We start from the raw sequence: 26631 nt of genomic DNA on the forward strand, positions 1-26631 counted from the left end.
CATATTATTTTGCATTTGAAATATACGATATAATTTTATAAATTATTCAGAGCTTGGGATTCAGAGGACATTTTTCATACGATTGGTATTATTTATTTGTGGATAAATTCTGTTGTGGGACATCACATTGATGCTCGAGACGCACAAGCGAATGCTTCAAAAGAGAATGCTCAAGAATACAAAATTTACATGTCGAAATTTTAGCTGAATTTTCGCTCAGTGTAGCGAATTTGCTGCGCCTGGCCTCGTGCCCATTCGTTGTGCTGGTCTGGTTGGAGAAAGGGGCGTGGCATGGCGTAAGAGTACGAGCTTTAAGCTCGTTTTAATTAGAAGACGTTGTGTGTGCGAAAAATTACATTTAAAGCACGCTGCAAAGTCCAACGCATATTTTAGGATTTTTCCCGAGGAACTCAAACCCCCCCGTTTGCTGCCCATCCCATCCTTTGCCTCGTCCTTGTTCTCAGTTCCTTTTTAGCGACCGCTGAATAAATGTGTTTGGCTTTTGTCAAGGATTTAGGCAGAGGCTTTGTGTGCTCCTCCTCTTTGGTTGGTTGGGGGGGGGGGGCCTCCTTTGCCCGTTGCCCGTTGCCCGCATTCCATTCATTATGCAGCTTAAGTGAAGGGTGACTCTGCCTGCCAACCCTCCCTGTCCCACTACTATGCCTTCAACTGCAGTGTGTGTGTTTTGGCGACTGCATTTCGGGCTAAAGCTCTGTAAATTAATCGCGGCCTTCGTCCCCCTTTTTTTGTTGGGGCCGAGCATATTGCGCTCTAATATTTCAAATGTGATTAAAATGGAAGCAGTGAGGAGGGGCGGGCCGGGGCCCTTTGGGGATTTGATTTTAACAAGAGAAAAAGTGGATGGCTTTGTACTACCCGGTAGAGAGTGGCCTATAGGTAAGGATTTGCCCAATTTTAGGGAATAATGCCTCTGTAATTATGAACTCTGATCTGTTATCTTCGCTGCTCTGATTGCGTTGGGCGATTCGAGTGCAGCAACAGAATAGGAAAATGCTCACAAATAACTACCAGCACTTTTGCTCTAAGTTACTCAAACTCAGACTGGATTATTTGCTGTTTAAAAATTGCTTTAAATATATTCTACATCAAAAATATGTCCCAAATTTATTCACGCATTTTCTCACAAAAATTTTCTGCCTTTTCTTTCAGATGTACCATCCCATTCAAATGAAGCCCGCCGATAGTGAGAATCGCAATGGTAAGTTTCCTTTTTTTTTGTTTTTGCTAAAACAAAGAATATTCCGCACAGCACACCAATTGCGGTGCATAGATGCGTTTTTCTGCGGGTAACTAAAAGTATGCCAGCCCGAAAATATTTGAGCACAGGCCAACAAAACAAATCAACAAAACGCATGCCACAAAGTGACCAGCGAGGCGTGAGAAATATTTCTGTGTGTGTGTGGGTGTGTGTGTGTGTGTGCTCTGTGGCACAGAACAAAATATAAATGGGGGCTTGCGGATGCATGGACACACATCCCCAAAGCGAAAGTATTTTGAAAATTGATTTCCTATAGAGTCAAAAGAGGACTTTGAAGTATTTTGGAAATAGATTTTCCTGTGCGAGAAGTTTTTTTATGAGGAATAGATTTGGATTGAAATTTAAGCTTTGAAATTTTTGGTTAAAAATATTAAAAAAAATATTTTAATATTATTTATGAAATTCTTTTCTGGAAAACATTCCAAAACATTTTTAAAAAATGCAAAAACAAAAAATAAAAAAACTGATAGAACAAGCAGAGAATAAGGGCAGAGAGAAAGTGTGACGAAAGTTGACTGATCCGCCGTCCGGGATTTTATTGGCCAAATTGCATGCGTGAAAAACGTGGCCAGCCTTAAAGCGGGCCAATATCTAGTATTTGACAGTATTTTTATTGGCCTAAAAAAGGGACTCGTAGACAACAAAGAGAAAAGTGGAGACTAGCATAAAAAAAATGAGGAAAAAGGTGGTCAGAGGGGGGAAGTGCATTCAGTTGTAGGGGGGATACTCTTTTGCCTCTCCCAAACAATTTTCTTAAACGGATTTCTCATCGAACTTTTCATTCATTCATTGGGACGGACGGTCTCTCTGTCTGTCATTCTCTGTCATTCTTTCACCCCGCTGGTGGTCGGTGGTCGGTGGCCGGTGGCCGGTGGCACCCTTTTGTCCTGAACTTTCTGACGCTGTCAGTTGTCGGTCACTTGGCAGTTAATTAAAAACCATCAATTATGTGAGCCAGCAAAATGTTTAACAAAAAAAAAAAAAAAAAAAGTTGGCGAAAATTTTTTGTAATTTATGTTAATTTTGCAGCCAGCACAGGAAGCTGCTCTTTGGCCTGCCCCTGCTCTTCGCTGCTCCACCATGCTGCCCACGCTTTGGGTTTTGCTTCTTTTAATTATACCCATGATATTAATCTGCTTAAGTGACCAGAAAAATGTTGACTTTAACCCCACACACACACACACACACACACACCGCACACCCCCCACAAAGAGAGGGAGAGAGAGAGCAAGGGAATACCATTTTTAATTGGGCGACCTCTAGCGGCGTTTATTGTTAACAAGTTGTAACAAAAAAAAAAAAGGAAAAAAACGCAAAAAAGTTTCTCTGACATTGCGCGGCTTCCTGCCAAGTCAGGAATAATACAATCTCCTACAAATCCAACGCCCACCCACCCACACTCTCTCTGCAGTCCTCTTCCGGTGCTGGTGTCGCGTTGCCCCTGCAGCTAGATGTATGTAATTACCCTTGTACAACATGGCGTATGCTTAATAATTTTCGGCACTTTCTCTCTCTCTCCCTCTCTCTGTGTGGGAGTGTGTGTTTTTTCTCTCTTTGTGTCAGTGGCTGTGTGTTTGCTTAACTAATTTTTTTGGTTGTTTTTTCTATTTTTTTTTTTTGGTGTTTGCTAATGATGGAAATGATAGTTTTCCATAGAGCCAAAAAGGGGTGTGGCTTACATGCTGTGTAAAAGCGGGAAAATAGTGGGAAATTAGTGGGGAGAATATGCCCAAAAGTACGTTGAAACTTAATAGATCAAACTTAAAAATAAATCCTAAAATATTAACTGAATTTTTTGCAAGCTTTGCGGAACTTCCATTAAATGCAAAATTTCGCATAAACTTTGTAGGGTATTTTCTCTATCGTCTAACTCGCTCGGATTTAATGTGGGTGTGTCAGTATACCAGGTATGTGTGTCTGTGTGTGTGTGTGTGGGTGCCCATTTTCAATTTCAGATAAGCCTTTTTGCTTGCTGAGTGCCACCGCCCGCATTGCGCCTAAAACTAAAATTCAATGCAAATTTAAGTTGGACTCTATCCAACATTTGCCGCATTATAGACACTCCACTACACCACAGCACGGCGCAGCACAGCACAAAAATTGCAATTCAATATCCTAGAACCCAAAACTAGACTGAGAAATGTTGCTTGCTGCTTGTTTCGTGATTTGGCACTTTAACCTCCAAAGAGGCAGCAACAACAAACCAAATACAAATACAAAAAAAAAAAACTAAAACAGCTGACAAAAAAGTTTTTCGTGGGCCAACAGCGGAAACGATATAATAGAGGGGGGGTGGTGTGGGGGAAAAAAATGGCAGAAATAATATATTTTTTCCAACGTTGGTTTACCGCCAGAGAAACCAGACTGAAGTTTGGTAGAGGGAGGGGGGAGGGTACTGCTGGGTGGGTACTTTGCCTAGAAATCGAAAAACTTGGATATAGAAAAAGACAGTCGGAGAGGATAGGAGTCATCGTAGTCGTTGTCGTCGTCTCAACGTAACAACAAACGGAAGGTGGCAATTTAATAAAATGCTTGAGTGAGTCGCCGAGTTTTGTTTCCTGCTTTTGGCTCCACTTTTTTCTTTATTCTCTTCGCCACCACACCACACCAACCAGCTCCTTCCTTTGAGTGTCGCAAAAGTGTTGCATACTTTTTGGCAGGCAGCAATGCTAAGGAGGACAACCTTTGATTGGTTTTCTTTTTTGTCGTTCGACTGCTCTGCTCTGCTGCCTCGTTCGTTGCTGTTGCTATTGTTATTTCTGGCAGAAATAGCAGGCTTTTTCTATAGACATTTTAAAAAGAGCTTTCAATAGTTGGTTGGGGTTGGGGGTGTTCTTAAGCAAAAGGCTTGAGCGTCGGTGTGGGAAACAGAGCAACCTAACAAAAAATAATACAAGATATATATACAATATATATTGATTCCATAAGTACACTCTTTGCAGAGCTCCGAAATGGTTGTACCGAGGGTTTTTTTCCAATGAAAAGCAGTTCAATAAAACACTTTTCGATGTGTGTTTGCTTTGGGGGCAACAATTTATGCATTGAATTTTAGTTCTACTTTGACACAGCTCTAAAATCGAATCAACCTTTGATGTTGCTTCATGTAACATTAACAATCATTTTGTTGGATTAATTAACTGACAGCTTGCTTTGGCACAACTACACTCAGAGAAAAATGGCACCCATATTCGGGTTCTAAATACAAAAATAGTGAAATTAAATAGAATTAAATTTTATTTTAAAAATACCTATAATAAAAAGATATTTTAATGCGGCACGTATTTATTTTAAATATGTATGTTTAAGATAATAGTGAAAATATTTTATTTAGAAATTAAATATATATTTATTTTAATACGCAATATTTTATTTAGAAGTAAAATATATTTTTTTTTAATATGCAATACTCTTGCATCAAATATTTACACATTAATATTAAAATTAAGAGGAAACTTTTGCATTGCCCACTCTCAGTGCAAAATCTATTGGGTGTATTGTAATTTCAGTGATTTTTCTTTGGGTGTAACTCAAATGATATCAAATCAAATCCCCAATGATTTGTGTTTACCTGTGTTCTTTCATTATAAATTCAAGCGATGACAGGAATTTACCTCTTTCCAAGAGCCAATAAGAGCCACCCAAACCCGCAACACACTTTCCCTATCCCCGCCATACCTCGTAAATAGCGAACAAATGACTGCTCATTTCCACTCAAATTGTTTGCAAGACCAGAGACCAAAGAAAAAAAGCAAAGAAAAAAATTGCATTCAAATTTTATGACACTCGGCGACTTCATAGCTCCTTCCTTGACCCTGGGAAGGAGCAGCACCGGAAGGAGCACATAAATACTTCAAGTGTTTTAAACGGAAGAAAGGATAGAGCAGAAAAGAGGGAGCGGGCAGCAGGGATCGACTAAGGGAAAAGAAGTGCAGTAATAACAGCGATTTGCATTAGGTTAAGTAAAAGGCAAAAGGCAAGGAGAGAAGCGAGACAACAGTGCGGCAAAATGTGCAAGCAAATCAAATGAGTAACCAAAAGTGAGAAAAGGAGACACAGAATGGTTGGAAATGGTGATGGGGGTTCAGGGTGGAGGGTGGAGCAAACTGCAACGTGGTAATCAGAGCAATTTACATGCAAGCAAACTTCAAACAGACACAAAGAGCTTCAGGCCGGCCCCCGCCCTCCATAGCTACGGGTTGAAAAATGAAGCGAAATGTGTGACGAGACCCGACCCAGAGGCGATGTCAAGTTTTCCCCCATTTGCAGCAGGATGGATGACACAGGGTGTGGCGAGGAGTGGGGGCCTTATTAAATTTTCAAATAATCTACAATTTCCTTTTCGGTTGAGGCAGCATGAAAATGAGGAAATCAAGTGGAACTTTCTCTTAAAAATGTGAACTCTATATGGCATAGGAGATAAACAGCATATAGTATATCCCTTTCAGATAGTACCAATACCGCGGAGATTATGCAAAATAAAAGAGAGAGAGCACACGAGAGAGAGACAGAGAGACAGAGAGAGAGAGAGAGAGAGAGAGAGAAGTAAACATCTTCATGTTTATTCCGCACAATTTTTGGAGCATGGAGGAGTACGACAATAATAAAAAAAAAAATACATGGATTGCATTTGCGTTTGCTGGAGACCAGCAGAGCAGAGCAGCAGGGAAAGAGAAGCTCTCTGTTGGTTGTTGTTGTTGTTGTTGTTGTTTTGGTTGGTTGGAAAAAGTCGCGAAAACATATGAATTTTTCCTCACTGCATATGAAATCGATATGCAAATGTTGTGCGAGGTTTTCCCCGGCGTCAACATGAACAACAGAAGCAGCAGCAGCGCTGGTGCCGGTGCCGGTGCCGCCACCCCCATTGGAATATGTACTCCATATCTGCTTTCCTACTTTCAACTACGACGAATATGATGATGACGATGATGATGCACGTATTGTTTGCTTGTAAACATGATAAAAATTCAAATTAGCCATTATATATGGCAGGGCAGGACCAGAGGCCGGGCAGCAGGCAGGGCAGGGTCTTCCTTGTGCGGCGTTGAAATGCAAAATGTGCCAAGAAATTACGTTGGCCAAGAACTTTGTGCCGGGCGGAGAAGTAGAAGTAGGAAGGAGGAACCTTGAGCAAATTACATATGGTATTTGCATTTTCTTGTTCTCCTTTCGGTGTGTGTGTGTGTGTGTGGAAATCAATGAAGACTAATGATGATGATGATGTCAAGTCATGGAAAAGGTGAAAGTTGCTGCTGGAATGTAAACACAAGATACGCGAAAAAATATATTAAGAATTTATGCTGTGTGTTTTGCAATCAAAAAAATATGTGAGTTTCGTTTTCGATGTGAAGTTTTTTTTATAGGCAGAAAAGAGTAAAATAAGCTTTAAATGTTAAATGTTAAAAATCATTCAGAATATTTTCTGTTTTCTGTGTGCCAGCTGTTTTTTTTTTTTTTCAGGCTTTCTGCTGCTCACCTTTCTGTTCTGCTCTTCTCTTCTCACTTTTCCATTTGCGTCACTCCATTTTCCTCGTGTCAAACACACACACAACTGCGTTTCCCTTTGCGTTGTTTTCGCCAGCGTTCTATTTCCATTTGGCAACGAGATGAGCCACACACACGCATCATCGCTGAGCCACGGCTCAGCTCAGCTCGTCAAACTTCTTTGTGAACAACAAAACTGGCAGGGGCAGCAGAGCACACAACAAAATGTGTTAATTAACTCATTAGCGAGCGCAGAAAATATAAAAAATATCAACAACAACAACAACCATTAGTGGAGGAGGTGCGAATGAGCCAAGAATCTCATATTGAGAGCTGAATAAAAAAAAAAAAGAAGTAAACTAAACTAAACTAAAGCCACATTAAGAGCACATTTCAAAAAGAGCAAACTACATTTCGAAACAAGTTTTTCCAGCCACCAAGAATCACATATTTCCACACGAGATGATGATCTAGATTGAGGAGGAGAGGTGTGCGGTGCAGTGCGTCGTCTTCGTCTCGACTGAGAGATCTACAGAGATGGGCTGGGCTGGGATGGGCTGGGTGTTGGGGCAGATGAGATGTGATGTGAGATATTTGTGGTCCATGGCAGTGGTCCCAACGCTTAGTTGCAGCTTCGACGTCAATCAGTTCGAATCGAGAGACGGGTCGAGACGAGACGAGATCCAATCTACTTGATTTATTTCCTACCGTTTCGATTTACGTGCTAGAATTCCAATTTCTCTTTGTACGTTTTTTTATTTGTTGTTGTTGTTGTTGTTGTTGTTGTTGTTTGCCGTCTATTGTTTGGTATTTAAATACCAAATGTAACAATTCGGAATCTCTCTCTCGCTCCCGATCCATTTATCCATCCATCCATCCATCCTTTGTTGGTTCGTTTGGTATCCATTTGTTGCCTTTTCATTAATGGATGTTGCATGTGTGACGTTGCTTAATTAGTTGCCATCGGTGTCGCCTCCGTCTCCGCCTCTCTCTCTCTCTCTCTCTCTCGGTCTCTGATTGATGTCAATTTATTTTTAGTGATTCGAGTTTTGCCTGCCAATACGCATTTGTTGTCGTCGCGAATATCGAAAATATCCAAGGAAGAAAAGAAAAAAAAAAAAAAACATAAAAGGAAGAAAAAAACCTTTGAATAAAAAGAATTTATTTAAATCACCGTGAAACGACGCGAGCAGACAGACAGACAGACAGACATATATATCGGTGATGGGCCGCCGGCTGTGAAAGTGAAGTGACAAAAGAGTACATAAAGTGAAAAATACAACAGCCTGCGTACAGGGTGTTTAAACAGGAGTTTTCCCAAAGATTTATCGGTTCGGAATCGCAGCTAAAGCTGAAGAAAGTGAGTCTTTGTTTAGTTTAATTGTTTTCAGTTGAATTTTTGTTTTTTAAATGGGTGCGAATTTTTATGGTTTTTATTTATTGGTATTTATTGGAGGTTTTATTTCGACACTTGTGAAGCTTTAGTCGGTAGGCATTTCTTTTAACTCAACATTTTGTTTGGCAAAAATTAAACTCTGAAATTAAATTTATAAAAAAAGAAGCATGTCCGACTGCCAAATAGTTTCTGCGAATTTTTCAATCACGGTCCATCGAGGGTACCTTTTTTCGACGTTTTTTTTTTTAAGCATAGGCGCACATCGAACCTTAATTGGCAGTCTAAAGTAAACGAACTTAAAGCGAACCTGACAAGCAGCCACCCTGTGCAAGCGCCAAGCATATCCACCTCCTCCTAAAAAAAAAAAACAAAAAAAATTAAACTTGCAATCAAGTAAATGCCGCTGCTGCATGCCTCTCTGACGGATCTCGATGTGCCACGATCGGTGGTCAATTCTTTGTTATATTGTTGCTCAGCGAACAAACTATAATTAGTTGATTGGATTAACGGATCTATAAAAGCAGAGGACAACTGCAGAACCGGCATCAATTGCCAACACAGGGGAACGGAACGAAATCTCTCGCTCGATAGCCAGCCAGCCAGCCAAATTGATTGAAACTGAAACAGAAATCACACGCTGAAAGTGCGAAAAAAACAATAAACTAATAGAAAGAAAACTCACAATACTTGATTGTTTATAAACTATAACCATTTGTGTTCCATACTCGTATTTCTGATTGTTGTACGTTAAACGTTAAATATTCAAAGTAAAAAAAAAATTCAACATTTATTTAATTGTGCGTGGCTAAAAAAAACAACAACAAAAACAAAAAGACACCAAGAGAAAGATTTAATTATTAAAAAAAAAAAAAAACGTTGCGTGTTCTTGAAAATATTGATAAAAATTATTTAAAAGACGAAAGAAAAAAAACAACAACAACAAGCGTACAACCCAGCGTCTGAGAAGTGTTAACTGGATGATAATTGAGTTTCGTATATATATATATATATACATATATTATATAATATATATACGTGTATTCGTCGTGTTTAATATTTATAATATTTACTTATTGAATTTTTCACTCAACTCAAATCGATTCTTGTTTCTGTTTTTAACGCTCACTCTGATATCTATATATATTTTTTCTCTGTGTGTGTGTGTGTGTGGTTTCTCTGTGTGTGTGTGTTGACTGTTTGTGTGTGTGTGTGTGTGTGCATAAGTGTGAAATATTTTCAAGAATTCTCTCTTCTCCGTTCGAAATCGTCGTCGTCGTCGTCGTCGTCGTCGTTGTTGTCATCATCATCTGACATGATAAATAATTCAGCTGCAATCGGTTTCGTAAATAGCCAAAAATCAGATGCAGAAGAAGGAGGAGGCGGTGGAGGCGTAGCAGTATTCATCGAATGCGGAACAGCCCAACCAACAGCTGTAGCTACAGCAGGAGGACATGCATATAACACACCAGAAGAGTTGGCGGAACCTGAGGAGAATGTAGCCATCATCATCAGCAACAGCAGCAACAGCAGTGCCAGTGCCAGTGCCAGTGCCAGTCAATTATCGTCTGTAATTGGGAATTTATCCAATAATATCGACATTGCAGCTGCATTGTCCTTGCCACACTTCTCCACAACCCCATCATCAGCGTCATTGCCAGCAACAGCAACAGCATCAGCATCAGCGTTCGCATCAGCCTCAGTCACTGCCAGTGCCAGTGCCAGTGCCACTGCCACGATAGCAACGGGGCCAAGAAGGCCACACCACGGCACGCATAAATCCTATCCGCCAATAAATTCAGCATATTGGCTGCCATCGTCGCATCCATCACCGTATTCGGTGCCAGGTAGGAGTCAAAATGTACTCCACATACCTTACTACCTTCACTACCTTTCACTTATGGCTCCGTATATGTACTCCGCACCGAGAGGCATGCTCTTCATATCTTTCTCTAGCTAGAGATGGCAGCGTGATTCAAGCGTTGATACGAAAAATGGGCAGAAGCAATTATGGGGCTAATTATGGTATTATAGGGAATTTAAGCTGATAGCATGAGGCTGTTTCAGTACAGAGTTAAGGGAGATTTTAACACAATTATCTTCAATATGAAGAGCTGTCATGATTATGATGATAGTTAAATGGCATCTAATTGTATACACGATTTATTAACATACCTTTCATGCCTGATGATATCTTTTTTTCATGCCTTCCCTCATATTTAGGCATTTGATATACCTTCTGTGGCAGATATTTTTTTATTTGTATTTCTTCTGTGTATTTTGTTATTGTCTTCTGGGGAACAAACAGACCGAAGCATCGAAAAATGGACATTTATTAAATTAAAATCTGCATTAAAATTCCCGCACATTCACGTAGGTCTGTCTGTGCACTATATCTTCTTGTCCCAGTGCCATCTCTATCAATTCTCAGCTCTTCAGTTGTTGCTCAGTCAGTCACCTGTCGTGTATGTCGTACGGTGTCTGGCTCCTCCTCCTCCTCCTCCTCCTCCTCCTCCTGCTCATCCTTGTGGCACTCTCTTATTGATGGTCTGTTGATGTTGAGTGTTATCTACCTTGTCGCAGGAGTCGGGGCCCAGGACTCTCTCGACCATCCTGTTCCAAGGTAGCTGACCAAATTGCCTTACATTCACATTACAATGTATCTCTCTCGTGCATCTCTGGCCTGCCCCGGCCCTATCTGCAGTCATCTGCCTGCTTCGGCTGCCTTTTAAAATTGTGTAATTAAAGCAATTTATTGGGCGCGCACCATCGTCGTCGTCGTCGTTGGATTGGGCCTCAGATTGGGGCAGATAGAGAGGTAGAGAGAGAGTGAGAGAGAGACATCAAATTGCCAAGAAAAGTTGTCATTAAGCAAATTGCCCATGACCCGAAAGAGTCGTCTTTATTGTTGCCGAAAATAAATGCGAAACGTGCGACGGACGATTGCTGACAAGCGGATAGACAGAGAATTTAATTTTGGCTTAAATGGACTTAAGATTTGGCAATGTGTCTTAAGGGTTTAAGAAAAATGTAGAACATATCTGGAGACAGCCTTAAAATGTTGCCCCAGTATATATAGCTTCCTGGCGTTTCCATTTTCGATCAAATTGATGTTTTTGCTCTTTTGAAACTTTAATGTCAATTGCATGGAAAAATTATTTTTTTTTTTACTGCTTTCTTCTTGCAGAACTTCAACCTTTTTCCACACACACACACACACATAATTTCCGGCTTTTCATTTCATTATCTGTGTTGGATGTTGCCAAACCAAAAGCGGAAAAGCAGCGGTGCAAAAAAAAAACCACAGAGCAGCATCTGGCAAACATATTTAAAACCTTGTTTCATGCTTTTATATCACCTGGAAATGTCCAGGGCCAGACACACACACACACACACACACGCAGTCCGTCACTTGGCCACAAAATTTACACTTGACTTCAGCATTATTAACGCACAGAATAAAAGAGAGACAGAGAGAGGGAGAGAGAGGGAGAGAGAAGCTGCTGGATGCTGCTGCTGCTAGTGCTCTCTGCAAAAAAATTGTTGAATTGGGTTGTCCTTCGTGTGGGTTGAAGTTGAATCCAATGACGACATACACGTGTTGCTGGCCGCCCTGACACTTTTCCTGTTTAATACACTCGAGCAACCATATTACGAAGCCACCTACCCAAAAAAAAAAAGGACATTGTCCTTTCCTCTCGATATGAGAAAAGTGAAAATTTATATTTTACACTTAATTTTCCTTGTGTGCAGGGCAGGCGGAGTAGTGTGTGGGCCGCTGGCTGTGTGTGTGTGTGTGTGTATGTCTGTGTTATATTTCATTCAAGTGTGAACAATTTGTGTGGGGTATTCGGGTAGCAGCACAACGTGTGAAGAGAGATGCCTTAAAGTGGCGAGAAAAGTCTGATTGAGAACCGAATGACAACTTTTGATGGACACATGAACTCGTTTTTTTTTTTTGTAGTGTAGCAATTGAAAGTGTTTCGAATTCTGTGTGCTGCAGAAGGGAAATAGTGAAAGCTCGAAAGGAATGAAAGTTAAATTATGAAAATAATTTCCAGTTGCTGACGCGCACTCTCGCTCTTTCACAGCGTAGCATAGCAGCCATTCTCTCCCAGAGTAGCTCAGCAGTTATTTCTATAAACTTGCAGATAATATTATTGCCATTTATTCTACAGAATATTGGGGACTATACAGAATATTAAATTAAAATATTATAATAGGCTGGCTGGATCTTCTGACCTTCTCTTTCACAGCGTAGCTTAGCATCCATTCTCTCCCAGAGTAGCTCAGCAGTAAAAGGGCGATCTTAATGCTTTAGTTCTATGAACTTTCAGATAATATTATTGCCATTAATTCTGCAGAATTTGGGGATTATACAGAATATTAAATTAAAATATTATAATAGGCTGGCTGGCCGCCCCCCCGCCCCACCCCCTCCGCGTAAAGGGCGTCAACATGACAGTAATATTACCTAATTCTACAGATTTCGGGATTATACAGAATATTAAATAAAAATATTATAATATGCTGTATAATTTGGATCTTAGCGGATATGTACATTGTCTTGCTAACCTTCTATTTCACAGCGTTGCTTAGCAGTTCTCTGCCATAGTAACTTATTAGTTAAGGGCTGGTTTGATAGCATAACGATTCTTGGAAGCTTTTCTAATTTCTACTCCGATCCGCTCCTTATATCTTCTTCCAACACTTGACACGCACTTTGTCTAGCTCCCTGCCCACGTCTCTAACACGTTCCATCCATACATCATAGTGTTCCATAGCCTACACTTTTTCATGCCTCTGAGGACCTCTACCCTCTGCGTATCACACCATCATTTGTTACTCCATAAATCTCTTTGGCCAAATTGCCATGAAAATTTTAACTGGACTTTAATTTTCTGCTAAATTAAACGTTAAATGAACTGCCTGCATCCACGTGGCCTTCTCCAGTGCCTGCCTGCACGTGACTGGGGCATATAGAATATTTAACAAAAAAAAAAAAAATGTAATTTTTCGCCTGCAAGAGAGAGTGAGAATTTATAACCTTTAATTGCTTTGACCCAAAAAATATGCAGCAGCAGCAGCGAGGCAGCAGCCAGGCCAGGCCAGGCCTAGGCCATGCCCGGCACTGGTCCTGCATCCTGAATCCTGGCCACAAAAGCCACATTGCCTATGGCCCCTGGCCTACACACTGGACCCGCATAAAATTCTTTTTCCAGCCCCCCCCTGCCTAATGCATTTCCACATTGGGTCGGGAGTGGGTAGCTAGAGAGAGGCGTGTGCCATTTACCCACATAGATGCAGATGCAGGAGGAGGACTGCTGCTCCTACCATGGTCCAACACCCATTTTATAGGGCCTGATGGCATAACCATGGCATGGAATTCTCTAATCTGAGAGCTAGGCCAGGCCCCAGTTTCATAGACTCCGGTGCTGGTGCTGTGTGTCTGGGGCTAGTTGCCATTTTATGCAAATGAATTGGTTTTTAGTGAAATATACTTCACACTTTGTTTGTGGCCAAATAGAGAGAGCGTGCAAATGCTGGGGAAAAGGCTTTTGCTCTGCTGCCGCCGCCGCTCCTGGGGTCGGGGTCAGGGTGCATTCGCAGCATCTTTTTCTAACGAAGACCTTGGCACACTCGTGGCACACTCTGGATGGAAATGCAGTACCACAGCTTGACTGCGCCTGACTGGCCTGGCTGCCTGGCTGCCAACTGTTCGTTTGAGTGACACTCTGACGGACTGACTGAATGATTGCCAAGCCAACTAAATGAATGACTGACTCACTTCTCTGACTGACTGACTGACTGAATGTCCAACAGTGAGTGACAGTTTTTCCATGCTGCTGTGAATGAGCTTGGGCATTATGCTGGCCCTACTTTGCACAAATTTGTTGAATTTTTCAAAGAAAATTCCTTAAATTGTTTTAAAAGTAAGAAATTATTTTTAAAATTAAAATATTGCTTAGTTCAGCACACTTCTCGCATTAAGTTTTGAGTCTGTTTTTGGCGATTACCTAATGATAAAATATAAATACATTTTTCAGTGTTTTTATGCCCAATGCTTAGAGGGTACAAAGGTCTATATTAAATTAGTGCAGGCAACTAAATTTAAATTCGTTAAGGAAAACAATTTCCCCTGGCTGACTGTGCCCTGCCTCACGCACTACCTCTTGCTCTCTTACACAGTAGCTTAGTGCTTCGTGCGATTTCTATGGCCCTTTGGTCTCAGCATATCATTTTTGCATTATATTTTTTGAAACCTTTTTTTGGGTTCAGTATTTTCTTTTTTTTCTTATATCCATCTTAAATCGAATCCAATTGCATTGTTTCTCTATTATCTTTTCTTGAAGCTCTTCGCTGTTGAGCCTCTGAAATGGATTTGCATAATTTACATATAATATTGATAGAAATTGCTCGCTTACAGGCCATAAAAAAGAAAAAAAAAACGCTCGCTATCTTAACCTTATATCCTATCCCCCCCCTTATGTGGCCGCCATCTTATGCAGATATACGAGTATTATTATCATAATCAAACTGAAACTACTTATGTACACAAACCACCCCCCGTATGCCCGACTATACATGACAAAAAAAGAAAAAAGAAAAACATCATAAAAAAGGGAAAAGTGTAACCCTCTCTCAAACAGAAAAAAAAGGCAGAACCATAAAATACAATAAAGGAAGTTGAAAGTTCTTCGACACAGAAACCCATTATCACAGTTACACCCCCAGCACACACACACACACACACTCACACACACAAACACACACACATGTATGCATTGTTCAAATCAAAAACTTTTAACCCCACATATGAGGGGGGCCACAGGAGGAGGAGGAGGAGCACTATAATGGACATCCATTCATATTTCCCTCGTTCGCTTTTCTTCAGCTTGTCGTGTCGTGTCGTTCGTGTCCTTCGCTTGACCCCCAAAATGTGTGTGTAAAAATGCAAATAATTTTCAAAGCACTCCCACTCCCTCTCTCTCTCTCTCTCTCTTACTCTCTTGCCTGCTTATTTTTATGCTCTTGATTATGTTGTTGTTGTTGTTGAAGGCAGCCGGACATGTGGATATCTGTTCATATATGCACGAAAAAAAACATGTCCTTTTTATTGCTTCAACATGAAAATTTATGTTTCTCTTGTAAGTTTCGCTTCGGCCTTAATTTTTTTTTTGTGTGTGTGTGTGTGGCTCATTTTATTGGCTTGCTGCTGCTGCTGTTCTGGTGGACATTTTTGTGGCTTTCATGTCATATCGATTTATTAACCTGTACGAACTATTGTCCATCCCCCCCGTTCGTCCGTTCGTCCGTTTCGAGAGTTGATAAATGAGCCCGCAAGTTTTGTTGAAATTGGTTTGGTCCTTTGTGCCCATTCTTCGCTCCCTTTTATTGAGGAGTGTTGGAATTTATTTCTTTTTTAGTTGGAAGACCCAGAGAACATTTCCCGCTCGTAATGGAAATTTATGCGCCAAAGTTCCCCCTTCTCCTCTTCCACTTCTATTTTTTTTTTGTGATGTGCAATTATATTTGATATATATGCATGTCGAGCATAATCCTTGTTATTCCTCAGCTCTTCAACTCCCATTTGATATTCAATATTTTGTGGTGGTGCTGCGGCGGCAAGGAAATAGATTAAACACAAAGCAACACAGTTTTCAATGCAATTAAAATGTAAATTTCGTTTATGCAATCCACCAAAAAAAAAAAAAATGGGTACGAGAAAAAGAAAAGTAAATGCTGCTGTATGCTGAAGGGAGAGGCGCCAAAAATGTGGCCAAAGGATAGGGCGAGAAGGATATGCAAACGTGAAAGAAGAGAAGGAAATATGTAGAGAGAAAATGCGAGAAAGAATTAGAAAGAGAGCATAGGAAATATTTCAGATACCCTTTCTGTATGCTTCTAATATAAAGAAAATAATTGTTTGTAGAAATTAATTCTTAAGCCCCACAAGAAAATTTGTTCCATTAAAGATTTGCAATTATATATTTAAATTCGAATTTTAAACGGATCAACGTGTCTTCCAATGCTTGGGGTCATGTTCAAATCATTATCTGACTGCTTTATAATCTGAAGAGACGCCAAAAAGGGAAATATATGTGGTTCGCCTCTTACCTGCACAGCTGCTCCGTGGGAGAAGAAAAGGGTGATCCAAGGGGGATTACTTTGTTGAAATATCTTCAGAATATATCTAAGCATTGGGGATACACAAATTGATTTCAACTGTTGGAATGCTAGGTATATATCTATAGGGCCTTCTAGAGTAACAGCAAAAACTCACTTGAAAAAAAAAAACCCAAAATTTTATACAAAAGATGGCATTGAAAAAGTGAGAGCCGAGCAGCATCCTCTTATGGAAAGCGAGTGGGGGAGTGGGAGGTTTCGTTGAGAGCGATGCAGTGTGGGGGTGGTGGCTTTGGGTCGGAAAATGCTTTTGGGGTCCGACTTGGGCAAACATAAAATTCATATAAAATTCACATTAGAACGCAGAAAAGGTTTTTCTTTTGTATTGATTTTAATGCTAAATTGAAATTTTATTTTTCTCGAAAAAACCAGCCCAGTTTTTAAATGAACAAAGAACGCCAAATTATTTTCAATATATTTTTGGATTTAGTTTCTGAACATCTTTCAGAATTCCGTAACTTTTCAATACTTTGGCCTTCGCGGCCACTCAATGACGCCCGTCAGAGCGCCAAGTTAAAGTCCCCTTACCAATAAAATTGAATTAAATGAAAGTACGAAATATACAGGGGCCCAAAACTGCAAAGACCCCTGCAGTCGAAGAACATTTTGCAGAGCTTGATCGCTTTCCCCTGCACGACGGAATTGCTGGCGATTAAAATTTAAATTTTATACAAGCAGCAAAGTATTTGCCATAATTTTGTCGACGACCCTGGCTGGCAGCTCGAAATTAAATTTAATAATGCATTCCAATGGGATCCCGGACTCGCGCGCTCCTTGTGGGGCCGCTCCCCGGGTTGGTGCTGTGGCAGTGGCGCAGGCAACACAAAAATTTCATTAGGCATGTTTGAAAGGCGATATACGAGTGCTCGCTGGCTCGTACAGAGGTTAGATGAAATTCAGCTCTCATTCCGGCTTAAAGAAAAGAAAAACAGAAAAATGCCAGCTTAGGCATTTTATTTTTAGCATTACATATGGGGGCAATAAATTGTTCTGATCAGCAATCATGGATAACACAACTTTCCTTTTGATGTATTTTTATTCAAGGATTTCCTAGGTAAGAGAGAAACAACTCTCTCTCTCTCTCTCTCTCTCATTCTTTCCTACTCTCTCTTTAACGCTAGCGCTCTCCTTGTGAGGCTCATTGATGGGTATTATATCTCCAAAATGATGTCTAGACCGTCTTCATTGGCAGATCTATAACGTATGAAATTTCGCATATATTTTCCCTATTATTATCCTTGCTAAGCGCACTGGGTGCTGCGTATCCTTTTGGGCATTTTCAATAAGGTTAAATTGCGTTTTGTTGGCAGGGGACTTTCCTTTCCCATCGTCGTGTTGGTTGGCTTATTGAAAAGCGTTTGCTGGGTCTGGATGCGGATGCGGATGTGTGTGGGGGCCGACCATGCTGATGCTGCCGATGCTGCCGATGCTGGTGTGTGGCTATTGCCGCAGCGCTTGATTAGATTTTGCCACTCACTTTCAGCCTCCCAGTCCAGTCCCTCGTTCTGCGCCCTCTATGCAGCCCTGCCCCGACCATTCCAAATGTGTGGTGATGAAAACAACCGCAGCCCCAAAAACAACGACAACGGGCAGAGTTCTACATGGGCGAGTGGGAGAGAGAGTTACATTATTTTTGCGAAAATTTGTTAAATATGCCAAACACGCAGCGATGCATGCAAAGTGGTGGCGGCACACGGCAGTGGAAGTGGCAGTGGCAGCGGCCAGGTGGGGAGGAGTGATTAGGTGGCAGCGAGAGAGAAGGAGGAGAGAGAGAGGTGGAGGTGGAGGCCATCCAACCAAGGAAAGTCCATCCAGCCGTGGCATTGCGTACGCGCCTGCTCATATTTGTGACATAAATAAGCTAAGCCCGAGTGGGAGAGGGGAGAAGCGGAGGAGCAATATGAGTGAGTGCGGAGAGCAGAAGAGATGTGGCTTGGTGGGTGGTGGGTGGGTGGGTGTGGGTGCCTAGGTGGCACACCCGGCTGGAATGGCGGCAAATATGACCCGTTTTAATGCGCTTTGCTCTGCCAGTTATTTATTTTCGTTTTAAAGCCTAGCAAAGGGCATGACCAGCTAGGAAATGATCGAAATATTAATATTAAATAAAAATAAAAAATTAAATAAAATATAAATAATATACAAATAAATAATACAAAATATGTAGGATAAAAAATTAAAGTTGGAAATCTTTTCATAGCTTGCAATTGGATAACTCTATCATTTTCTGTTTTAATTTAAAAAAATTATCCACCTAATGCTAAGCTACGCTGGGAAAGAGTTAATGATTTTCGCTTTCTGTTAACATGGAAGTTCATATGCTACCTCTAGCTAGATCATTTCCTCTTTTAACATTCTTACCAGAACGTATTCCAAATTTCGAATGGTACTGAATAAGGTATTGCCCTAGTCGATTACTCTCTCTCTCTCTCTCTCGTACCTTACCCACTCATTACATACAGAATCTGAAAGCAAGGAATAGAATGAGTGAGAAGTGTGGCGGGAGGAGCGAGTCGGAAAGCGCAGCCCCCCCCCGAACGTTGACGTCGATGTCATGGCTCGTTCACTCTGCTCTGCTTTGCATTTGGTTGTCGGTTTGGGGTTCGACGTTCCCGGTCGGTGGTCCTTCTTCTGGTCCAGCTCCTGGTCCTGGTCCTGGTTGGGGGCTGGAGTGGCCTCCTGGCCGCTCGGTTAAGTTGAGTTGCATGCAAAAATGGCCAGCGCAGCAGCAAAAAAAAATATGAAAAATAGTCGTGAATGTGTGTGGGTGTGGGATGTAGGTTGCCGGCAGAAGTGGCCCGCACTTTAGTCGCTTCTCTGCACTGCCTCCCCCCTCTTTGGCTGCTTTATGTTTTCAAATTAAAGTCGAAAGCGTGGCAACACTTAATGTGCGCCACTAGAAGCAGATTAGTTGCATTACCTACCCCGAAGCCGGCTCACTGACTCCTCCAGTTTGCCATGCTGCAGCCTGCATCCTGCATCCTGCATCCTGTGCCTCGACTGGCTACCTCAGTGGATGAATGGAAGGGGAAAAAGAGCTACTACTACTACGGCTGGGGACTGGACTCGACTCTTGGCAATATTAATAATTTAAAACTAAAGCTCCAGAGTTAAAGGCAAAGTTTTCCCCGCTGCCTTAGTGAAGGAATTAAACTTTAAATTGAATGGTGCTCAAGATGTGCGAGGGCGGAACTCTCTGCATCTTGCAGTTGAAAATAAAAGAGTTTTTGCTTTGTAAGAATTTCTAAAACGAAATTATTTATGGGGTAACACTTAATGGGGTATCAAAAGTAGTGGCTGAGCGGAGGACTTAAGCTGTGCCTCAAATATGATAAATAAACATGAAGAAAAGCTGAACAAAAATTCTGTAAATTTATCCATGAAGCTCTTAAAGATTAAGTCAACAATCAACTGATTCTGCATGAGAACTAGAGAGCGAGGGAGCACTCAAATTGGAAAACTGTGTATAAAAATGGGCCATTTTTACCCTCGAAATATCATGACCCTATGTGTTCAAGCTGTCAAGTCTTATGTCTCTAATAGCTACTGGTTACGCATACAATTTCTTTGAACTAAATGGTTAAAAATCCACCCAAATGTATTGCAAATTTACCATCCTAGTACACTGTTATGACTTATCCAATTAAGATACACGACAGACTTTCTTCTACGATAAGAAGGAGCGGAGCGAGCATTCAATTTGTGTAGATGATCGGAACTGATGAGGTCACACCACTGAGGAGTCACCACCGCCGCCACAGCTCACAGTCAGTGGGGAAAAGTCCTTCTGTTTGTTTTGCTTGCTTTGAGGTTTCCATTTGTACTACTTCCAGCCACAATTTCTTTTCCTATTTTTTTTCGAATGGATATAGAGAGGGTTTCGAAATGGTCCAAAGTATTGGCATGCAGCCACCACAAACCAGCAGAGCATCGAATTCAATGAATTTTAAAATTCCCTTTCTGTTGATGGGGTGGAGCATCATCGAAGTGGGTGGAGAGAGAGGGAGGTAAGAGGGAATGGGACTGGGACTCGAATGGCTGATGTGGCTGCTGCTGCTGCTGACTGTGCGCAATTTCTGCTGCGGGGATTATGATAATATAGCTCAAGTGCAGTTAGTTGATGTCGTTGCCGTTGCCGTTGCCGCCTGTTCCCGTTGCAGTTTGCGATAATCATAATAATAATAACTGTGGTGCTGTGCTGTGTGCTCTGTGGTGGGGGTGTGGGTGTGGGTGGTTGCTTCTTCTTTGGTGGTGGGTGTGGCGCCACTGCAGGCGTCGGTTTTGCATTTGAGAACGCTCCAGGATGATGATGATGATGATGATGCAGCAGCAGCAGCACTCGGAATGGCAATTGGATAGCGGGAGCAGCAGGAGGGCAGCATTGAGAGTGCTTGGATGGGGGGTAGCCGCCGCCGCATTGCAGCACATTGATGCTTGAAAATGTGGCAAGTGGTGCAGATTGGTGAAGGAGGGGCATGTGGGGGTGGGCATCATTAGGATTCCCCCTTCACCCATTAAGCTGAATTTTAACATTTCTTGTGGTTACACTGAGAATAAAAAGGAAGGGAAGGGGGGGGGTCCTTTCGGGGGGGGCGCTCTTTTCCCCCCCCCTTAACTATATTTTTTAAAAAAAACCATTCAACAATTTGAACAATTTAAAGCGGGGCAAAATTATAAATTTAAAATCCACCATCCGCCACATCTGCCATCAAGTCAATGACCAGAAGTGGTTACTAAAAATCAATTTTTACACCATAGCCAGCCAGCTTAATTATAATTTTAATTGATTTCCAAAAACAGATTTTACCAGCGCCATAAATGAACTCTGGCACATGGCGGGTTACAGCTAAATACACATAAAACATCATTGGCAATTGGCTACAAATTTCACGTTTATTGTAGCGATAAAATAATAATTATTTCAAAACAATGCAATTTTATGCGATTTTTCGCTTGATATTGCCCGAAAATATTGCCATCGCATTAGAAATTACCGCAAAAATTAATTGGGCTGCTGATCTATAAGGGATAGGGAGACGAGATTTGGGATTGGGATTATGGGATGAAAATTATAAAAATTTATTTTTAAAATCCACAATCCATATTTGTCTCTATTATTATTTTAAAAAGTTCTCACTAGAAACCTCATGCTATTGTTCTATTCCCTTTTACACTGAGCCACTCAAATAACGGATGTTTTGGTGTGTGTTTGTGTGTGCTGAAACATTCAAGATCAAAACGGTTGAACTAAAAACTCGAAGCTAACTTTCAAGCTCTGTAAAGACTTCTCCTCCCATGCCAAATGTTTACATAACGTTCACTCCCACTCCGCAAGACCAAGCAAGAACATTCATGTTCGCGCTTCCATGATCCTCTCTGAGGTGGGACAGGCCTGCTCTCAATAAGCACTCTCTCCGCAACACGAGTGCAGCAAAAGAATGAAGTAAAAGCACAAGCCTCTCCCTTTCTCGCTCGCACTCGACAACGTTCGACGACAGCCAGAGCTCTTATCGCTACTTCGCATCTATGAAGCTCGCGACTCTCTCCCGCTCAAACTTGCGTGCAGAAAAGTAATGCAGACAAGTCAGATAATAGAAGAATAAGCACAGCCAGCAGCAGAAGATTTTACACGGAGAATAATCTCGTAGTTAATTCATGAGACGAACATACACTGAGATTAAACCTACGATCCGTGATGTAATCTCCTAAATAAGTGTTCATTATTTATTGCTAGACATTTTTATGCAATCTTCCTTTATATTTTTTTTCTTTTTAGTGTATCATTTTTAAATCAAATATTACCACTAAAAAAAAAAACTGCGAAACATAGTGCCGAAAAGCAAATAAAATGTGTGTGTATTATTTATTCAATTTGGTTCACACTTTTAAGCCCTACCGTAATCGGTGGCACTTTAAAATGTGTTTAAGCCAATTGATTTCCAATTTAGTTTAGTTAAAGGATAGAAAACCCATTGAACCGAGCGTGAACCAAACCAAACCAATCCGCCCGCACAAAAACAACAATCCGCAACAGTACCTACAAACAAAAAAAAACCAAAAAAAAAACATTCACAACCAATTGCACATTCGATAACAATTAATTTGTGCAGTGCGCATTTTGCGTGTTTGTGCAAATAAATTAGTTGAACACCCAACCCCCCGCTTGCTGGCTGTAGAGCCCTTTTCAACTATGTGTTTGGGGGGGAAAGTGCAAATATTTGGCGTAACGTTAAATGCCTGCCAATTAGTTATCGAGTGGCAGACCCAGTCTAGTGCATTCCATTTGGGGGGGAAAGAGAGTTTTAATTTATGTAAAATTAATTGAGCATTGAAAATGGTAAAATTAACTAAGCCTGGCTGAGCACAGAGCACACACCAGAGATATAGACCTAGACCTAGACCCAGACCCCACAGCCCAGCCCAGACCGAACCTAATCCCCGACCGAACCAACTGGCCCTAACCCACTTGAGTGTGGCAAGGCAAGGTGAGCCCGCCTGGTTATTGGATTACCTTTTGATGCGGTTGAGGCTTCCGCCACCAGGTTTTTCACGCCGCGATTAACTTACCAAGGCCAAGGTCTGACTGCCGCCTGCCTGCCTGCCTGCCCCTTGACAGTACATATTACATAAAAACTTGTAACTATATTTATTTTCTTTTTGTCTGATTTGATTTGAATTTGCAGAACGCAAACTGTTTGTGGGCATGCTAAACAAGAAGCTGAACGAGAACGACGTGCGTAAACTATTTGAGGTCCACGGCAACATTGAGGAGTGCACCGTACTGAGAGATCAGAACGGCCAGAGCAAGGGTTGTGCCTTTGTCACATTCGCCACCAAACACGCCGCCATTTCGGCCATTAAAGTGGTAAGTGCCTAGGCAGGCATGCCCCAAACTTAGTTATATGTATGCCCCAAAAAAAATAAACTAAATTTATGCCTTACTTTCTTCATGCAGACTTTAAGCCAAAACAAAATCATGGAGGGCTGCACATCGCCGCTGGTGGTCAAGTTTGCCGATACCCAAAAGGAGAAGGAACAGAAGAAGATACAGCAGATACAGGCGAATCTGTGGAATCTGGCCAGCAATATCAATATCCCATTGGGTCAGACGGCCCAGAGTGTGTCCACACCGATACTGCCCAACCCACCGCAGCAGCAGTCGCCCGTGCTGGGCGCCGATGCGCTGACACCGGCCTCCATTCAACTGTTGCAACAGTTGCAGGCCGTGGGCCTGCAGCAGCAGTTGCTACAAGGTAAATCATCGTGTAGCGTGTAGCCATGGCATTGGATTGGATTGGATTATTAAGCAATGTTGTTCTCCTCCTTCATTCATTCCCCACTATGCGCAGCTCTCACTGGACTGAATGCTCAGCAAAACAATGCAAATCAGGAGAGTGCCGCTGCCGCTGCCGCCGGACTCCTCACTCCGATGACCGTACAGAATCTGGCCGCCATTGCGGCCATGACGCAGCCGAGTCTAACGAATGCCGCAGCAGCCGCTGCCGCTGCACAATCGCCGGGCAGTGCCCAACTGACGAACACGGCTGCGTTGCTCTGTAAGTGTTGTACCCCCCCACCCAATGCAGAGTCCCTTACACTTACATGAGAGAGGAGGGTATCAAATGTTACGACTATGGCCAGGAAATTCTTGCTGCTGCTGAAGGAGAACCGCTCATTAGATGAAAGCAGCTCTATCCTACCGCCGTGTGTGTGTGTGTGTGTGGGCAGTGTTAATTATTCATCAGAGTTGTGCCACATGCCACACATCTATTGCCATGGCCATGCCCCATCCCCTATCCCCCACCCTTTGCTCGCTGCTAACTCGAGCTAATTATCTAATTTTCCCTCATTTCCGTATTGAAGTTTTTCTGTTGTGAAAGTCTATCCCTCTGCCTTATTTGTTGGCCTGTTGCTTAGGCCTTAGTTCTTAGTTCTTTTTTTGTTTTATTGATTTGTAATTATCTTGTGGCCGCCACTCCAAACATTTTTATTTTTGTTTTTGTTTAGTGAGTGGCAAATGGCTAAAAGCATATAAGCAGAGTTCTTGGCTGCTTGCTTGGCAAAGATTTGTTTGCTTTTATTTATATAACCAAATTTTCTCTAATATTTCCAATCAGCTAGCCCAATCAATAAACTTATCAATTTTCATTTATTTTTGCTTCCAAATTGTATCGAAACGAAGCACTTGCCACTCGATAAACTATTTCCGCCCCCACCCCCAAAAATTGATTTTCTATTTCTGGCTTTTGGCTCACAAAATGTGTGTCATCCAGCCCTGACGTTCAAAGTGGCCAATTAGCTTAATTTAGTGAAACATCCTTAACAATCCCCCGCCACCCACCTCCTTGCCCACCTTCCTGTTGCGCCCTCCGATTTATCCATGGCAAGCAAATTACAATCAGGGCGCAAGGTCTCTGGCCTTGTCATTTCATCGAAGCGGAAATTCCAAGGAAATTGGAACTTAAAATAGGCAAAAGAGAATTTCCTTTCCTTACCTTACCTCCTTACCCATTTTCGATTGACGTCAGGCGTCCATCGTAATTAGTTAAGAATATTTATAGCTACATGTGTACTACTAACATATCTACTAACATATTGTTGTTGTTGTTTTATTCTCCATTTGAATTGTGTGTGCTAACCCAATGATTAATTATTGTGAATTGGTTTTTGGTGTGGATGGTGCGCGCAGGCCTCTTGGGCAAGAAGGCCGCTGCCAAGACCAAGACATCACCAACATCATCATTATCATCCTCAGGTGAGAGACAGACAGACACCCCACCCCACCCCACCTTCTAATGTTTTTGCCGGCATTTTCTTTTGAGTTTTTACGTTTTCCCTTAGTTTTTTTATTTGTCAAAGTTTTCCCTCAACTGGCTCGCTTTCGTTTTCATTTTGTCGTAAAAAAAATATAAGTTATTAACTTTGATAGTTAAACTCAACGAAGCATTCGACGTAACGCTCACGTGCTGGCACCCGTAACGCATTGTGTTTTACGTCACCCGCCACAGCCGTAGAAGCGAGGCGAGGCGAGGCCAGGCCAGACCAGGCCAGGCCAGAGTTGATGGCCATAAAGTCAGTGTAAAGGAGCAGCAGCAGGAGCTGCAGCAGCATTCAATGGAAGAGACCTTACAACATTCAGAATTACAAGTTACACTCTCTTGCGAAATTAACAACACGGAACTTATTGCAGTGGGGGTCCCAGTATTGTAGTCCCCGGGGTGTGGGCTGGGAATTTGGGCGCAGCGCAGCGCAAGGCACTTGCAGCGTTTCTTCTTGGCCTCATTGACTTTCTCGCTTTGGGGCAAAAAGTGTGCAATGTTTTTTGCAGTTTTTAGATCTCAGAACTTAGCAGCAGTGGCCACTAGATTGCCGAAAAATGGCACGAAGAGTATTAGGAGTTGGGGTTAGCATCAGCCCAATGAACTGCATAATTCGCCATGTAATTGTATTTATTCTTGCACCAGGAAATAGTAATGAGAGATGGAGAAGTGAGCACGGAAATACTCGTAGCTTATAGCTTAATTTTTGCCCAATATATTGCATTATTTTGTAGCTCCAATTAAATTAAATTAAAATTAAATTATTCTTAGAAAAAGAAATATTCCGCACTTAATTCAAAGCTAAAAATGTCATAAATTGTTGTAAGATTCAGCTTAATTTCTTTGAGGCATCAGCCCTCTTCATTGTTTTCTTTGCTTTTCCAGAGTATTTTCGCAGAATTCTCTCTTAACAAGTGCTTCCTTTAACTGCAGAACATCTTCATTTATTTGTAGAACTTTTCCTTGGAAATGTTGTGCCAAATTTGGAATCCACAATCAACAATTCGCATGTCGCATGATTCCCATCTCTAGGCCTCGCTCTTCATCTCGTCCTACTTATCCGTTTCCTTGGTTAGTTTTAAAAAGCATAAGTTGCTAAAAGAATTATGGCCTGTCGCCTGCAATTTTATCAAACAAAAAACCACAAGGAATTCCACTTAAATGTGGCAAAGACAGAAGGAGGAGAACGAACGTCAGACAAAAAAAAAAAAAGCAAAAAGCAAAACGCAAGGAGACAAAAATAAAACGAAAAGTTGGTCCAGTCCCAAGGCCCAAAGGAAATGTCATTGCCTATCTCTAGACCATCTCTTTCGACCCGCTGTCCCTCCTGTACCTCCTGTACCTATCGTCCTTTCACTTCTTAAATATTTTCTTAGCAAGTTCATTTCGAGAGGTTCTTAGTTGGAGAGGGGAAAGGGAAAACGAAAAAAAAAAAACAACACCGAATGGTGGAGTTAAGGAGCAAAAAATCCTCG

At 41.6% G+C, this 26631-nt stretch overlaps 1 protein-coding gene across 5 annotated transcripts in view; it reads left to right on the forward strand.

Annotated features, from left to right (window-relative positions):
* The window catches only part of LOC111079545 (CUGBP Elav-like family member 2), a 97899-nt gene that overhangs the window by 56001 nt on the left and 15267 nt on the right, over positions 1–26631 (forward strand). For 3 of the 5 annotated variants that reach the window (XR_002608363.2, XR_002608365.2, XM_041594841.1), the window contains exons 4-7: positions 1171–1219; positions 23021–23202; positions 23293–23590; positions 23687–23893. Coding sequence is in view for 2 of the 5 variants with exons in the window: in XM_041594841.1 (XP_041450775.1) it covers positions 1171–1219; positions 23021–23202; positions 23293–23590; positions 23687–23893 (736 nt within the window). In the remaining 3 variants the exon portion in view is untranslated. Of the gene's footprint in view, positions 1–1170; positions 1220–9824; positions 10001–23020; positions 23203–23292; positions 23591–23686; positions 23894–25026; positions 25139–26631 lie in introns of those variants that run through there. The other 2 variants (XM_041594842.1, XR_005968156.1) reach the window with 2 other exon arrangements.

Source organism: Drosophila obscura, unplaced genomic scaffold, assembly GCF_018151105.1.
Source record: "Drosophila obscura isolate BZ-5 IFL unplaced genomic scaffold, ASM1815110v1 contig_37, whole genome shotgun sequence".
NCBI lineage: Eukaryota > Metazoa > Arthropoda > Insecta > Diptera > Drosophilidae > Drosophila > Drosophila obscura.